The sequence below is a fragment of the Penicillium crustosum genome, assembly GCF_028827405.1.
Source record: "Penicillium crustosum strain IBT 35664 chromosome Unknown utg000002l_segment0_segment0, whole genome shotgun sequence".
NCBI lineage: Eukaryota > Fungi > Ascomycota > Eurotiomycetes > Eurotiales > Aspergillaceae > Penicillium > Penicillium crustosum.
The window spans coordinates 994,894-1,010,777 of NW_026623123.1; the positions used below are offsets into that span (position 1 = coordinate 994,894).

Genomic DNA, 15,884 nt, shown 5'->3' on the forward strand with positions numbered 1-15,884 from the left:
TTTCTCGCCCCGCGTCTTCATCTCCATCGGTTCTGTCGCTCTTAATCATTCCTTGGGATGAGAGACGACTTTGGTCTTATCCTTATATCCCATTCATGCCTATTGTTATCGGTTGAGATACCGCCCGACGTCCGTGGGCTCTCCCGGAATTGACCCGCCGCCAATCGCATGGACTATTGGTGACTTGAATTTATATAGGATCAAAGCAGGGGAATGCGGTTTTCACCCAATAGCATCCTTTGTTCTCTACCGACTCCGGTTTCAATGGGGATCTTTTTGCGCTGATCCGCACCATCAAGTGGGTATCAGCCAGATATCATGGCGTCTGCCGGAAAGCCTCCATTGGAGGATGCTCGTCGGACGACAGGATCACCGAAAATGAAAAGCCGCGGTAAGTGTGATTCGAAATCAAAGGCTAGCATCTCACTTCCATTGCAGGTCTGAGATGGGCAAGCCAGAGATAGATGCCGAATTTGAGACGGACGGAGTTGCTGACAACAATGATTTTGCTTAATAGAGAATGCGAAAGACACATTGTGCCGCAACGTGACCATATATGGGCGATGCCGCTATGAAGACAAAGGTATTGGCAACCCTTGATCACGGCCAGCATGTATATTGAAGCTGATTTGAAACTCTTGCATCCAGGTTGTGCTTTCAATCATGACCCGTCGAAGCTCAATGCAAACCAGTCGGACAGGTGCGATGCGAGATCGGTCTTTTAGACCAAAAGCAGACGAGCTTTGCTAACAAGGACTATCTCGTTTGATAGCAAGAAGCGGTTCAATGTCGACTCACCTAGTTTCACCCCATCCCTACTGTCTGGAAACGGTGTATCAGCACCAAAAAAGTCCACCGCTATATCTCCGAAAGCTGCTAGTGCAGCTCCTTTCCAACCTCGAACAACATCATCACGTACGTGCTTTGTGGGAAGAGAGAGGAAGGCTACAAGCGCATCCACTGACGTTAGAAAAAGGTTCAAACACGAGTACGCCAACAACACGGTCAGAAGCAGTGCAAGATTGGGCGGTGGCCGATGTACAGGAATTTGTTCCTCAGGGCTTTGAGCACGTGGTCAGTCGTCCCTGCCCTCTTGGGTTACTATTCGATTTCCCTCACCCATAAATTGCTCCTTGTTTTCTTTCTTAACCATCCCGTTCTCTTTCTCTCTCTTCCCCCCTCTCCCTGCATCGCCGGTATTCTTATCATCATCTCTACTCTACCATCGCGATGGCGCCGGGGGGATTGTCTGCCATGGCAGCGGAATTTGATCCAGGGCGTTCTCAGACCTCCCCGTACTTCACTTCCCATCTGCCTCGACGCGACGTTCCTCCGCTTTTCAGCGCTGCTTTGCGCAACCATGCTAATACTCCCACCCAGGCACCTCTTCAGGGCAATGGAAACGGAGGAATCGCTCCCACGGGTGCATTCGATCCTTTTGTGACCACCCCGACTCCCATGACTCCCGGTGCCGTTGGCCCTGTTTCTGGCAACCCCTACTCCCATGACCCTACTGGTGCGATGGGAGGTGCTTTCTTTGCAAATCAAACTGGATTCCAGCAACCGGTACGTTGGTATCCAATGTATTGTTGTCTTTGTTTGAATGAGTCCTAACCGCCCAATAGATTCAGTACCATCTTTATGCCCCAATTGGCCCTCACAGCCAGAACACATTGGGATACCAGCGTAACGTGCATGATCTCTTTATCCCGAACGACTTGCGCGAAGAACTGCAGAAGAAATCTGCAGCTACTCTTCAAACCCTACCTAGTACGATGGATCGCAATTGACAATGATTTGTACTCATGCTGATGAACTCGAAGACACCCAGCTCCCTGCCCAGGTCGACTACTTCCATTCCCTTGTCCCTCTGGATCTCAGTCACCAGAAGAATGCTGCGATCTTTGGCTATCCGAGCTGGATCTACAAGGCCCAGTCTAGCAAAGATGGCACCTTTTATGCTCTTCGCAGACTTGAGGGTATGAAAACCTACCCATTTCCTTTTTTTTTTTTTTTTTTTGTAGCTTCCCACTAATCTTGATAGGTTTCCGCCTGACCAATGAGAAGGCTATCCGCTCTGTCCAAGCCTGGAAGCGTGTCTGCAACGCCAGTGTGGTGACCATTCACGATGCGTTCACTAGCCGCAGCTTCCAAGACAGTTCTCTGATCTTTGTGACCGACTACCACCCACTGTCCAAGACACTTGCAGACCAGCATCTAAACGCTGGAACCCGCTTCCCAGGCCGCCACACTAATTCTCATATTCCGGAGCAAGTTCTCTGGGGCTACATGACTCAGATCGCCAATGGACTCAAGGCAATTCATGCCAACGGTCTTGCTGCTCGAGTTCTCGAACCTAGCAAGGTTTTGCTTACCGCCAAGAGCCGTGTCCGCATCAATGCCTGCGCTATTCTTGATGTGGTGCAGTTCGATACCCAGCGGACTGTGGCCGACCTCCAGCGACAGGATCTAGTGAACTTTGGCCAAATGATTGTCAGCCTTGGCGCCAACACGGCCACTGCCACCCACAACCCCACCAAAGCCTTGGAACATTTCACTCGCGCCTACAGCCCTCAGTTGAAGAACTCTGTGTTCTGGCTGTTGAGTGGACTGCAAAAGGATCAAGAGCGAACCATCGACACTTTTATCACTGGCATCTCCTCCCAGCTGATGTCGACTTTTGATTCGGCACTCCACCTGGATGATCAGCTGAACTCTGATCTCAGCCGTGAGTTGGAGAATGGGCGAATTGTGCGCCTGATGAGCAAACTCGGGCTCATCAATGAACGTCCTGAATATGAACTTGACCAGCGCTGGTCTGAGAGCGGAGAACGCTACTTCCTGAAGCTTTTCCGTGATTACGTCTTCCACTCGGTGGATGGCCAAGGTGATGCGGTGGTTGATCTTGGCCATATCCTCACTTGTTTGAACAAGCTCGATGCGGGAACTGACGAGAAGATTCATTTGATCAGTCGTGACGAGCAGAGTTCCTTCATTGTCAGCTACAAGGAGGTCAAGAAAGCTCTCGAGTCGTCCTTCCAGGCTCTAATGAAGCCAGCTAGGCGAATGCACTAGCGAGTCCTCGAAACACTTTACTTGTGGTGATCGTTATGGTTTCAAGTTATTTGCTGCTTGCGGTTTCCGACCACCTGTTTGATGCTCATGTCTCTGGTTTGACAGGCTGTCGACTAGAGGCAATTTCTCAGGGGGATCAACTCAAGGGTTACATCTTTTGTGTCATTTTTGCAAGCACTGATCTCGCCATCGTGATTGAAATACAAACATAGGAATGAATAACTTCAAATTGTTTTATTTGACCGTAAAGCCTGTAGACATTTCTCACAGTTCACCACGAGTCACCTCATAGACACAGCCATCCAACCTCTCGACAAGTTCCTCAGTCATTAGTTTTTCTCCATATTTACCTTCATCTTTATGCTGAATCTTCCTCGGCGGAATCAACACCCGATCCAAAACATGCGCCACCCCATCTCTCGCTAACAAATCCAACCGTCCAACCCTTCCAAACCCATTAACCCGCATCTCAACCTCACCAAGCCCCTTCTTAACATCAATCTCCAAATCCCTCTTCTTCAACAGAGTCCCAAGCCGAACATTCACATACCCTTCCTCTAGCCCACCGTCGCCCTTACCCCCCACCCTTACCCCCCGTGCCCATCCCCACTACCATGTCCAGAAAACAACCCATGAGCCTTCCCATTCCTACTATACAAAACATCCGAGTACAGCGTCTGATTCGGCACAATATGATACTGCATCAACGCACGCAAACACTTCTCACCTTGCGTTGAGAACAGAAACCGATTAGCATGCTCCCCGAGCCGTCTAAACGCAGCATTCGTCGGGGCGAAGGTTGTCCCACCCTGTCGCTTCGCCGGATCAAGCTTGGAGGCGAGATTCGTGCGTGCTAGCGCCAGCGTGAAGGTGCTGAAGTCAGCTGGTGCTTGATGTAGCATTGTCCGTGTCTCGGGGGGGTGGGTGCAGCGGACTGGTTATTATGTGGATTATGCCGTTTCTGGTTTTCTGGGAGTCCGGTTAGTACATACATAGTTATACATACCTTCATACGTATGTGTCTGCGTCCCATGCGCATCATACAAGAGATATTCCAAGGTTGTGTTTTACTTACCATATCAGCTGCAACGACCCTACTCCTCCGATTCAACATCACTCCGTTATGATGCTCTCGAACAACAATCCTCTGCGGTAACCTCGATTCCAGAGCTGGCTCTATCAGCTTCGTTGGTAGTGTCCCGTGGCTCACGATATGCTCGATGGATAATCGACCAGGCAGGATGTGATACCGCAGTAAGCTGGACATGAACTTTGGATTTGGGCCATTTCGTCGTGGAAGTCCCTCTAGGGCATGGTTCCTCAGCGCGAAGAAGGTGTGGTTTGCCTCTGTGCTGTTAAGGATATCGACCAGGTCTTTATCGTCGGTGAGGAGCTCGGCGAGTCGGGATGTATGCTCGTTTGATTTGATGAGTTCCCATGTTGTTTTGTCTGCGTGACAGAGCGGGCCCGGACAGGCGTCGATTGGTCGGTGTATGTCGTGGTCGTTGTCGTCTCTGCATTCTCCGTGTCCTGGGTGTGGAGGGTGGTGTCTGTCTTCGTCGTCATCTCGGTGTCCAGGCCATCTCCCGTGCGGGTCTTCGTCGTATCCGGGCCAATCTCCGTGCGAGGGATATCCATCGTCATCGCGCCAGTCTCCATATCTTCCCCGACCTCTATGTTCATCCGGTGAGATTCCATTTATCTCGCCACCTGCTTTAGATGACCGATCATTCGTGGCTCGAGTCTCAGGGACTATATCCGCAAGGACCCTCTCGTCTGGGATGACAAAGGCTGAAGCCAATGGAGCTGCCACAGACAAGAAAATATAAGTGGAACGCATAGTGTCGATATTGACGGGAAATCGGAGCCAAATGCAGATGCTCAATCAAGCCATTGTAAAGTTTCTATATACACACAAATGGCCCCATCGAGCCCCCCTCAACTGCCTTGGTTTCTGGTTGTACCAGTGGTATAAATCGACCAACTACATTGGATAGCCTAGATGCAAACTATTCTATCCTCGTAAGTCCGGTGGTCGTACGGTGCACAGACTCAAGAGACAACCTAGATCAATGAGAGCAAAGGCATCGCTGAGAACATGTTACATATTCCAATCAAGACTGAAGACCGGCGGAATACAGATATGCGGGTTATATTCGGCAGTCTTAGTTCCGGGATTCACTTGCTTTGTCGAAGTCTTGCATTCACATATAATTCTGATTCTCTTCGCGTTATCTGACGAAAAGTGGACGATATTGGAAGAAATAATAGTTCCGAGCTAAACTCATCCATAAACAGATCAAGTGATATTTGATATTTCTCCAATGCACTTTTCTCTCGTGATAGCATTTAACATTTAATCCAGGTCCGGCACAGGCAGCCCATTGACAATCTTGACCTTCCGCCCCAGCTTATCCAGCGCAACCTTGGAGTTGTGCGCACGCAACTTGCGCGTCTCTTCGTCAGACACAAGCACAAAGTCATATGTGAGGAGAGGATGACCCTCAGGGACGTTATATTTCTTCGCAATTTCAGCGTCAGCCTTGCCAATATCCACAGTCAAGGAATCCTTGACACCGAAGACAGCATCAGATGTTTCGTAAGGATCATTGCGGAGGTAGAGAGCACTGTAACTCAAGTTAGCATGATATACTTCATAATTCCCTTAAATCGAAACCAAATATCAAAAACGTACGTAATCAAATGATCATAACCCTCCTTCTCAAACATAAAGTGCATATGCGAAGGCCGATACGGATGGCGATGCAACTTCTCCAACAACTTCCCAACAGGTCCATCATGAGGAATCGGATACGGCACAGGGGTGATAGCCTTAAACCAAAAGACACCAGTGTTATCGGAGCGCATAATACACCTCCCATCAGGCCCCTCCCTCCCCGCATACTGAACATCATAATGACCCGTCGAATCCGTCTCCCAGATATCAATCTTGACACCCTCGACTGGCAACCCCTGCAAATCCCGCAGCGTACAAACAACGAGCAGTGGCTCGCCTTTCGGATCATGCGACATGGAATCGCCAGCGGGCATTTCCTCCGCGTCGTGCGTGTGGAAGGGACCAAGCACTGTCCCCTCTGTGGATCCCTTCGGCTTGGGGTGGTCGATTGAGTCGACCAGGATAGATAGACCTAGAACGTCGGACAGCAGGATGAATTCTTGTCGTACATCTGTGCAGATCTGGCCTACTTCTGTCAAAAAGCGGAGGCCGGTCATCCATTCGTCACTGGAGAGACGAGTTTCGCGGGCGAAGTCGTGGAGGTGGGTTACTAGGCGTTCAAGGATGTATTTCATGCGTTCGTCTTCGCAGAGACTGTTGATTGTGATTACATTGTCGGTGATGTTGTCCACTGTTTGGTCTTTCATTGGTGGGATCTTGACTTTGGAGGGATCCATTGTGGGCTGTAGGTTTTGTAGTTTTGCAAGTATAGAAGGAAGCAGTGAGATAGTAAATGGTTTTTAGAGCTATGTAGAAAATCCGGGGTCAAGGTGTTTATATGTTATAGGAATTGGTGGGGTGCGGTCATTACTTTCCCCAAGGAGATACAACATTGGAGCTTCGTTCTGTTCAATCAGAAGATCCCGAATGGAAACCTCTTCACCCCGCAATGTCCCCACTAATCCCCCGTCGGATGTAAGATCGGATTTATATGCCGGGGATGACTAGGATTAATAGAGTACATACTAGGGGGAGATCCGACGGATGTCTGCAGGGCAGAGAATATATCCGGATCAAGCTTCTAGTCGTGGGGTAGATTATATTATTCTCTACTAAGTAGTTATACTAATACTAGTAAAAAAATATATATTAACGAATGTGCGAAGTAAATAAACAGTGTCTTAAAAATACTACACAATGGTTAAAGACCTTACATCCAAATAAAGCAATGGTATGTGAATACAGTGGAAACCTTGCTTGTTGATAGAAGTGAACGAGGATAAATATTTACAAGAGAAGAAGGTGAGATATTTAGATGGAAGAAGCAGAGCAAAAAAAAAAAAAAAATAAAAAAAAATAACGCTAATCAGAGGGATATCTAACATAGTACTCCCACACCCAGCCCATTTTGCCAACGGCTATGTAAAAACAAAAGAAAATCTGTACACGAATCAATAGAAGAGCCAATGCTTTACGCATGCACCATACGCCGATCACGATCACGATCAGCCTCCCGCTCCCGTTCACGGTCACGTTCACGTTCTCGGTCATAAGCACCAGCACCAGAAGTCGGAGCCTGAGCCTGGTTTGGAGCAGGAAGAATAATAGCTTGATGTTCGCCAGCACGCTCTGCACCACGCTCCCTCTCTTGCACAGCGGCAGCAACACGAGTGTGATGATTCACAGTATCCGAAATAGCTTGTTTGAGCCGCTGATTGGCATCGGGATCATCATCTTCAAAGCGATCCACGGCACGAGCAGGAGCACGAGGACGATCTCTATTCTCTGTCTCACTCACGGCCCGTCGCGGTGAATTATTACTTGAAGGAAGCTCCATCGGAGCCGTAGACCCAGGAGCCAGGTTCGGGGCGGAGGGGGCTGACTCGCGTCGGTTGTGGTAGTAGTAGGCCTGCCTCTCTGGTTCGAAGGGCTGTTCTCGGCGGTGCTCACGCTCAGCGGAGATCGGGGGCAGTGGTCCCATGCCGTACTGGGGTTGTGGGGTGACGGTTGAGGTGGAGCGGTCGTTTTCCGGGCGCTCGTGGGATGTCGTTGATGTAGTGATTCCCGCCCGCATTGCTGTGATTTCTTCTTCTTTGACGTCGCGCCAGGAGCACTTGGCGTGTTTCTTGGTGCAACCAACGCAGGCTGTAAGGTTCTTGAGACAGTCCATGTGGAGGCGGCGGCAGCGGTCGCAGGGTGGGATTACGCGCTCGCCGCGTTGGAGCTCTTCCATTCGGGCTATCATTTCTAGCTTGAAGGGGCCTCCGTCGTCTTTTTCTTGGTGGATTGATTTTGGCGGCGGGAGGAGGGATGATGGGGTGTTTGGGATGGCGACTGCGGTTGTAGTTGCGGTTGCAGCTTTAGCTGAAGTTGCAGTTGGGGTTGGGGTTGCGGTTGCTGTCGCGGGGTTGTAGAGACTGTAGTCTGTTGGGTCGGAGCCACGAGGCCGTGGGAGTGGTTGAGGGTTGACTGGGGCTGCTGCGTCGTCATAGCCGCGGGCATGACGGTCAGCTGTTGTGAAAAACCTTTTCATCAAGTCTGCACGGGTTGTTGGGGAGGCACCTTTGATCGATTGACCGTTGATCATGGTGACATTATCGGTGGATTGTGAGAACATGAATTGGGATGCTAGAGGGTTTTCCTCGGTGTGCTCGCCCTCTGGACGATGAGCGTTGACAGCGACGAAACCAGACGGGGAAGGGTGAGATGATGCATGGCCATTTCCTGGGCCATGACCGTTGGCATCGCGCCAGATTTCGGTGACATTTCGGGATTGTCCGTGTAGAGAAGCGTCGTTCTCTCGTCGGGTGACAATAGCATTGCGGCGGTTCTTCAAACGATGGTTAAGCTGTCTCGCTCGAGCAGAGACTGAGCACACAAATGTTGTTAGTAAATACATCATAAGCTGAGATATGTACATAATGGTTGCTTACCTTGATCAGCCATCTGGGTTATGTGCTGCAAGTTCTTCTCGAGAATCTCCAGCGCGCCCAGCTCCTTTTCCTCATCCTCGATAATAGGCTGGGGTGGGATCATCTTCTGCGGCATGCCGGACGCAATCAAAACGAAATCCTCCTCGCTGATTTCCACACGACATTGCTTGGTGTAGAACTGACAGACTCGCACGCCGTTGCGCGACTTCTCCAGATTGAACTGTTCGGGCTTATTCTTTGCGAATTCGACCACATCGAGCCAAGTCACCGTAGGTCCATCTTTGCCATGAGATTTCAACACTTGCGGCGGTCCGTCGAACAGACGCTCGAATCGCTTGATCAAGATCGGACCGAGCGGGCATGCGCCCAGGTTTCCAGCGATGCTCTCGTGTCGGTGTAGAACTCCGTCGTATTCGCCAAGCAGATGGACGATCGCGGGCATGGTATCATCGACGGAAACGAGGGGTAGGTTGTCAGGGTATTGCCGTGCCAGATAGTTTATCTGCAGGTGGTTCGAGTGCGTCTTGGGCATTTTTGACATGCCGTGATCGGCAGCAGTGGGAGACCTCGGCCGTTTGTGAGACGACTCCGCGGTTGGAGTATGGGATTCCATCGTGGGTGGGAGTGGGAATAGATCCCGTAGACAGACACCCTGAAGCTGGGTTGGGATATGAAAAGAGATTGGAGATTGGAGATTGGGGAAGAGAGGAAGTCGCGGAGATTTTAGATAAGAGCGCGAAGTATAAAACTTGCGCGGAGACGAACCGGACTTGCGCGGAGAGAAACCGACAGGTAACTCCTTTAATACGACTCAAGCAACATCCATAGAAGAAATGAAAGGAGAAGAAGCGTAGGGCTACAGAGGGACGGAACAGCGCACGGGGAGTGGAGAGGAAAAACGTGATCTGGGTTCCGTTGGGGGAGCCCGGCACTCGGAGGGTCGCTCTATTTATTTTATTTTATGTTATTTTATTATTTTATTAGTTTCTCATTTATGATATTGACGAATAGTGTCACAGGAATTCCGATTGCAACCTGCGCAATGTGAGGAACTACTTCCAAAGTACTGTGCCTCGTCACCTTGGAGCCCTCAGCGGAGTCCCGCCGGAGAGTTCCGCTGGCCAACGATACGCTGATCAATCAGGCGTACAACAGTCCACGGGTTACGGCTTGCCTTTAGTCTTGCATTTCCTGTAAAGATAAGTCTACATAATCACTGAGACACCGAGCCCATCCTATAGGTTCATATCTATGGTTCCATCGGCGAAATTAAGCCTTGAGCCTTGTGGAGATGTCTTTTCGCTGATGCCTGAACGGGCCAGCGGGCTGAAACATTTTGATCCCGGGAACTCGGAGGGAATCACAACACTCACAATAATCATCGAGCCTAATATCAGATTACTTGAAAAAGAATCTCAGTAAAGATATACATAGATCATGTAGATAGATGTACTCCATACATGGAAGTAACATTGAATTGAAGACAGGAATGTTAAAAAGCACTCATTTGATGTGTAAATATTCAGCTCGGAGATAAAAGGATACCTGTAAAATACTTCCGGGCGGGATCCGTCGAAGCTATTAACAGCAATAATACAGTGATACCTGGTAATCCCCATACCAGCCTTGAAAGGCGGACTCCACGTTCCACCATGCCTGAGTGCCTGAGGCCACTCTCCACCTAAAAATCCCTCATATACGCGCCCACCTTGCTTGTACCTTCCGCTATCCCCCCCCATACACAAGAGATACCGAGTTACCCGTCTGTATCTCTCGGACCCAATCTTCCTACCCTCTAATCTCTTCCTGCATTTTTCTAAATCCCTCAATTTACACAGCCATGTCTGAACGAGGCTCATTCCGAGGCGGTCGCGGTCGTGGAGGCCGTGGCGGCCAGGGCCAGCAGAAAAGTGGCGGTGGTGGCGGTGCACAGGAGAAGCCCAAAAAGGAAAACATCTTGGATCTCAACAAGTACATGGACAAGGAGGTTCAAGTGAAGTTCAATGGTGGCCGTGAAGGTATGTTGGATTGATTTACTCTCATATATGCATTCTATTTTTGCGTTTTCTTTTCTATTTTTGGTCTTCAATGACCTCATCGCCATATACGAACTATATATGCTAACTATTAACAGTCACCGGTACCCTCAAGGGTTACGACCAGCTGATGAACCTGGTCCTCGACGAAGTTAAGGAAACCATGCGTGGTGAGTTCCAAGTTTCTCCCTTGGATCTAATCCCCATATCCCTGCTTCTTATATACTAACTTCCACAGATGAGGAGGGCAACACTACCACCCGCTCAATGGGTCTCATCGTCGCTCGTGGTACTTTGATCGTACTGATCTCCCCCGCCGATGGCAGTGAGGAGATCCCCAACCCTTTCTTGCAAGCAGAAGAGTAAACAAAAACCTCTCTTTCTGACGTATTATCTTCTTTCCGGGTTTCATTTCATTCCGGATCGGGATGTCATTTCGGGAAATCGACATCCTGGATCCGGTTGGAGCTTCAAAACACTACACACCTTAATGTCCCACTGGCTTTCGGCGTGCGCCGGAACATAAGCTCATCAGTAGCTACGAAGGGAACGAACGCAATATGATGGTTTCGCTTTTTTTCTTTTCTGTCGACTTGGAATGTGCATGATAGGACCGTCTACTGTTGTGCAGGTCTGTCTTTCTCGTCTCTCTTTTCTTTTCACGGAAGGAGATGATGAATTTGGGGATCGGCTCATGATACATAGCGCCAAAACCAAACTAGGATATAACCAAAAAAAATAACAAAGTCAACACGAAAGCTCTCCAAGCAAACTGCGTAGGTATCATAGATTATAAGCCAACATAACATATCCACATATTGTACTATCCTGTACACACCCCCTGATCATCAATCTACTGGCCCACTTCCCCAGATGTAGGCCCCACCGTCTCTCCAAACTCGGCAGAATCATCAGAAGCACCATCACCAGGGCAATCAGTTGGCAAGGAAACCTGCCGCGGCTGTGCATCCTTCAACCTTCTAACACCCTCTGCCTCTTCGACCCAGGGCCCAACCTTCTCCATGCCATCGATATACTCGGCACCAATGCGCAGATTCAGACCTGCGCTAAGGGCACGCTCGATGCGAGTCTCGCGAGTCTGCGATACAAGGGTGCGGAAGACATGCACAAAGAAGCCGCCGAGAATATCAACGCTCCAGTCCTCTGGAACAATATCGAGGACTTCGCGGACATCGAACCATGCCGCAAAGCGCGCGAGGAGATCGCTTGTGCGCTCGATGCGGTCGGACAGGTCCTCGATTTGCAGGAACTCGTCGAGCAGGTGGCGGAAGAGCGTTGTTTGCAGAGTGTAGTCTGCCAGTTCTGGAGGGGTGCCTGTTGAAGAAGAAGAAGAAGAGCTACGCGGGCCGCCGAAGAGACAATAGCGGATTGCGGAGTCGTAGTCGCCTAGCCCGTGTGTGAGGAGATGGAGGGCCGGGCCGTGGTGGCCCTGTAGACCGTCGAGGATAATGCATTCCGAGACTAGCTCGTTCTGGAATGGCTCGATGCGGGTGAGGACGTTAGGGATTGAGTAGCTGATTCCTGTCGGGAGGGGTTGGGAGGTGAACTGGGAGCTGGAGATGCCACCCAGCAGCTGAAGTAATCGGAGTCGGGACTGCCACCAGGGCTCTGTGGGGGTGTTCTCAATTATGAAGTTTAGGTATGTCGGTTTGGGGGCACGCAGGGCTCGATAGGTTGAGTAGGAGTCGGCCAAAGAAGTTCGTGCTTCCGGGGATGACTCGAGCACAGAGAGTACCGTGTCTAAGTAGTATGAGATTAGGTCGTCGGCATATTGCGTGTACTATATTCACAGATTAGTTGGATGTGCTCATGGAACAAGACAATGGAACATCTCACATTCTTTGCAAATACCAGGTGCTCTAGGTAGACCTGGACCGCGTTTGGAGCTCGCTCCTTGAGTAAAGCAACAACATCCGCAGGTTCCAGTCTAACACGGCTGGCACTGTCCGCGAACACCTGGATGCCCAGACTGGGATTCCGCTCAGCCAGCCAAGAGCCATACTCTTCGACCAGCTGCACGTCCTTGATCTTGACCAAGTACCTGCGCATTTGCATCTCCACGCCATTCGCGGAGACCTCTCCGCCAGCGTCAGTCTCCCCATCGACAATTCGTCGCCAGGTTTTGAGAACATTTCGAGACATCTTTTGGCTTTGATACAAGCGGCTTAGCACATAGAGCCGCTTGTATGTTTCCAGGAGCATCACTGCTCGGTCAAAATTGCCTTTCCAATTGTCAACCAGTCTATTCAACTCAGGGCGAATTGGCGATGCAGCCCGCTGATCTCGCGTCAGATACGCATCTTGTTCCAAGGTCAGGTGCAACAGCGCGGCATCTGTGCTATCCAAAACATATGTCTCATCGGTGATACTACCATATCCGCGCTTCTGCTGCCAGGAAAGAAGGAACCGTTTCACCATGTTGAGAACAGGACTGCGAGAAGCATCCAATCCAGAGGATTGAACGCCTATCTTTCCGACCTGTTCAATATATTTTTCTGTCATGGTTGCCAGTCCAGCGTGTATCCATATACCCTGAGGCCCCTGCAAAACCTCACATCGCAACAGAGGAATAAAGAGCAATGCCAAACGCGGGTCGAGGTTACCTGCCAGTAGCGCTTTTTCGGTGCCATCGATTGCTGCGGCATTTCGGTCGTCTGGCTGCATGGAGAGTAGGTCACCATAAAGCATAAGGCTGGCCTTTTGTTTCACATAGCTCAATCCAATGAATTCAGCCTCGGTCTTTGGCTCGGTATCCTGGATGGAGAGTAGCAGAGCCAGAACTGCATCCCTACGCAGCACAGTGTGCTCGCTCTCTTTCGTCTCCTGGGCCCTCTGCAAGGTGTCCTCGAGCTGGACGATCAATGGATTCTGTAGTACGCGCCATATTTGAGATCCAGACCACATGACAAGACTGCTTTGGACCTTTCCCAGTCCATGTGCAAATTTTGCTTCTTCTGCATCACGCTGAGCCTCCCAACCCTGGATGGCTGGACCGTCGCTCTTCTTAGATCCCTCTGAGTCGGTCATTTCTTGTAGATCGAACAGCTCTTTCTCCTTCTGAGAGTGTTCGATGGATGCCTGTGTTCTTGAATCTGCTACTGACACATGCGGGGGCAGCATGGGATTTTTGAGGCGGATCATCCGCAAAAGCTGCCCGATTTCATTGAGCTCAAGATGGCTAGCGCTAAGGGTGTGTCGCAGGCCAACTTGAGTAGATTGTGTCTCTCCGGGAGATGGGATCTCTAACCACCTCTTTGTCCGCTCGGTTTCCCCTGGGTCGTCATCCCAACGTTGGATTTCGAGTCTTGTTCGAGACTTCCCAGCATCTTCGTCTTCGTCTTCGATTACAGCGAGAACAAACTCCTCTCTAGCGTCTTCACCAGTCTGGAACATTTCATCATTCTCGTTTGTATCAATCACAACAGACTTTGGGAATCTGTGGAAGTTAATTGTACCCCGAACAACTTCACCGTCCATGTCGACAAACATTCCAACACCCGGTTCTGTTTCCTCAGTTCCGGTTACAAGTAAAAACTCAGAAGGCGTTGGAGAAACCACATGAGGCTGGAGACGCTTCGAGCCTTGTTTTGTTGGTGGGGGAAGAGGTGGTAGAGGCTTCAAGCTGTCGTTGGTGGGAGAGTTATTGACCGGCTCTTGGTCACTGGGAGGCTTGGGGGAGCTGTTCCCCTCTCTCTCCTCCGAGCTTGATCTTCTGGGTTCCCCTGTAGATGTGAAAGGATCAGGTGTTCCTGATGGTGATCTATCTAGCTGGGCCGCTTGTGCCTGCGGTGAGAGCATTCCCACGAATGCATTCAAACTAGTGCTTCTTCCATGCCCTGAAGCATCACTCGGTGGAGAAGTGGGGTAGGAGGAAGAGGGTGAACGTTTGAGCGGAGTCCGGGGTGCTGGGTTCATATCTTCCACGTGCCCCGACTCAAAGACCTCATTCGAAGAAGATATTGGGAATAGCGGAATCTTCTGCTGGTGTGCCACTTCAAGTAATGAGTATGAGTGTGTATCTGCAGCACATGCAATCGTTCCTCGTCGCGCCGCAGTTAAACAACCAGGAAACTCGATCTTCTTGATCCGTCGCGCTTCATCCCCAATCTGGACCAGCATGATCCTGTTCTGCACAGCAATCATGATAGTCGGATCCTCGCCTTCCTCTGCATCCCAGTTGAGATCCAACCCACCGATCCAGCGGCAGTTATTGACCTTTGTGGCTCCAAAAGCTGGGCTGAGCTCCGGCAGCATGTAGAACGTAACGGTGCCATTGCAGAGGACACATGCCTTGTTCACTGAGGATAAGACAACTATTTGTCGAACGCCTTCTTGGTCACTGCCCGCTGGGGGACTATGGGCGAATAGGATCGGTAATCGGGATGCCAGTATAAAGGTAGGCTCGGCGGCTTCATCTGGGGATGCTGGCGGGAGGCATACGAAGTGCAAGATCTCGGCTGCAGAGGTGCCAATATATAGATTTTCATCTGTGAAATGTTAGTTAGCTCGAGAGTGATCGAGTAGGCAGCGATAGAGCTTACTCCAGTACTCAACACAGGTGATGTAGACGTCAGAGCTGTGTTCGGTCGCTAATGGCACATCTTCAAATAGGGAATGTAACAAATAAGGTACAGTCCCTGGCGGACTGGTCCTGCGCCTCTTGCGGGGACCAATTCCATCGTCTGAAGCCATCATGAGGCTGTAGTTCCAGGCATCTCCCCGCAAGCTTGGAGACTGACGATGTGAAGGCGGTCAGTAGCTGGGGCCAAAGCTCAGGGGGCCACAGTTGACGGGGTGCGACAACGACTGCATTGGCGGTTTTTGTCTGGCAGAATATGGCGTGATCTACAGATGCCTGTTAAGGTGCGTTTTCAACTATGCATGTTGATATCAAAAACTAACTGCTGGTCTTTGGACTCAATCTAGGTCTGTATGTTGCTTAATCTCTTTTTACGACTTTTATTTACGCAATATGGAGCTTTAAATGTGAAGTTAAACTAGGGCATAAAGGCGGTCAGGAAGGCGGTCATCCCAGGTTGTTAGTGGCCGTTATCTCCTGCTATACATTGTACTGTTGTAAACGGGTGCCTCGGGTGCATTGCTGTCATCTTGAAACTGCACACTCGTTGTACAGCCTGCATA

The 15,884-nt window shown here is 50.2% G+C and overlaps 6 protein-coding genes across 6 annotated transcripts; 2 read left to right on the forward strand and 4 right to left on the reverse strand.

Annotated features, from left to right (window-relative positions):
• Positions 1-318: 318 nt before the first annotated feature.
• Positions 319-3,075, forward strand: N7487_003887 (PAN-complex poly(A)-binding subunit PAN3; the record flags this gene model as incomplete). The annotated part of the gene is made up of 9 exons (XM_056871634.1): positions 319-391; positions 518-583; positions 649-700; positions 773-915; positions 977-1,074; positions 1,381-1,566; positions 1,626-1,770; positions 1,824-1,979; positions 2,045-3,075. 9 exons carry the CDS (start codon positions 319-321, stop codon positions 3,073-3,075), a joined length of 1,950 nt encoding a protein of 649 aa, XP_056729354.1.
• Positions 3,076-3,662: 587 nt separating this feature from the next.
• On the reverse strand, positions 3,663-4,915 carry N7487_003888 (fasciclin domain-containing protein; the record flags this gene model as incomplete). Its single annotated transcript, XM_056871635.1, has 3 exons — positions 3,663-4,009; positions 4,082-4,097; positions 4,151-4,915. 3 exons carry the CDS (start codon positions 4,913-4,915, stop codon positions 3,663-3,665), a joined length of 1,128 nt encoding a protein of 375 aa, XP_056729355.1.
• Positions 4,916-5,431: 516 nt separating this feature from the next.
• Positions 5,432-6,489, reverse strand: N7487_003889 (intradiol ring-cleavage dioxygenase; the record flags this gene model as incomplete). The annotated part of the gene is made up of 2 exons (XM_056871636.1): positions 5,432-5,702; positions 5,771-6,489. 2 exons carry the CDS (start codon positions 6,487-6,489, stop codon positions 5,432-5,434), a joined length of 990 nt encoding a protein of 329 aa, XP_056729356.1.
• Positions 6,490-7,223: 734 nt separating this feature from the next.
• N7487_003890 (Zn(II)2Cys6 transcription factor domain-containing protein) lies at positions 7,224-9,298 on the reverse strand (the record flags this gene model as incomplete). Its single annotated transcript, XM_056871637.1, has 2 exons — positions 7,224-8,620; positions 8,686-9,298. 2 exons carry the CDS (start codon positions 9,296-9,298, stop codon positions 7,224-7,226), a joined length of 2,010 nt encoding a protein of 669 aa, XP_056729357.1.
• Positions 9,299-10,424: 1,126 nt separating this feature from the next.
• Positions 10,425-11,164, forward strand: N7487_003891 (U6 snRNA-associated Sm-like protein LSm7). Its single transcript, XM_056871638.1, has 3 exons — positions 10,425-10,703; positions 10,820-10,891; positions 10,960-11,164. Exons 1-3 carry the CDS (start codon positions 10,526-10,528, stop codon positions 11,085-11,087), a joined length of 378 nt encoding a protein of 125 aa, XP_056729358.1. The 5' UTR covers positions 10,425-10,525; the 3' UTR covers positions 11,088-11,164.
• A 410-nt stretch (positions 11,165-11,574) lies between these two features.
• N7487_003892 (uncharacterized protein) lies at positions 11,575-15,482 on the reverse strand (the record flags this gene model as incomplete). The annotated part of the gene is made up of 3 exons (XM_056871639.1): positions 15,284-15,482; positions 12,579-15,229; positions 11,575-12,522 (listed from the first exon to the last, which is right to left on the reverse strand). The coding sequence occupies exons 1-3, from the start codon at positions 15,435-15,437 to the stop codon at positions 11,575-11,577; spliced, it is 3,753 nt and encodes a 1,250-aa protein (XP_056729359.1). The 5' UTR covers positions 15,438-15,482.
• Positions 15,483-15,884: the final 402 nt, after the last annotated feature.

What these genes read in the sequence shown, in the direction of transcription:
- N7487_003891 (XM_056871638.1), top strand. Translation starts at nt 10,526, where the DNA reads ATGTCTGAACGAGGCTCATTCCGAGGCGGTCGCGGTCGTGGAGGCCGT. An exon ending in GTTCAATGGTGGCCGTGAAG is followed by an intron (nt 10,704 to 10,819) that starts GTATGTTGGATT and finishes AACTATTAACAG; the next exon opens with TCACCGGTACCCTCAAGGGT. An exon ending in AGTTAAGGAAACCATGCGTG is followed by an intron (nt 10,892 to 10,959) that starts GTGAGTTCCAAG and finishes TAACTTCCACAG; the next exon opens with ATGAGGAGGGCAACACTACC.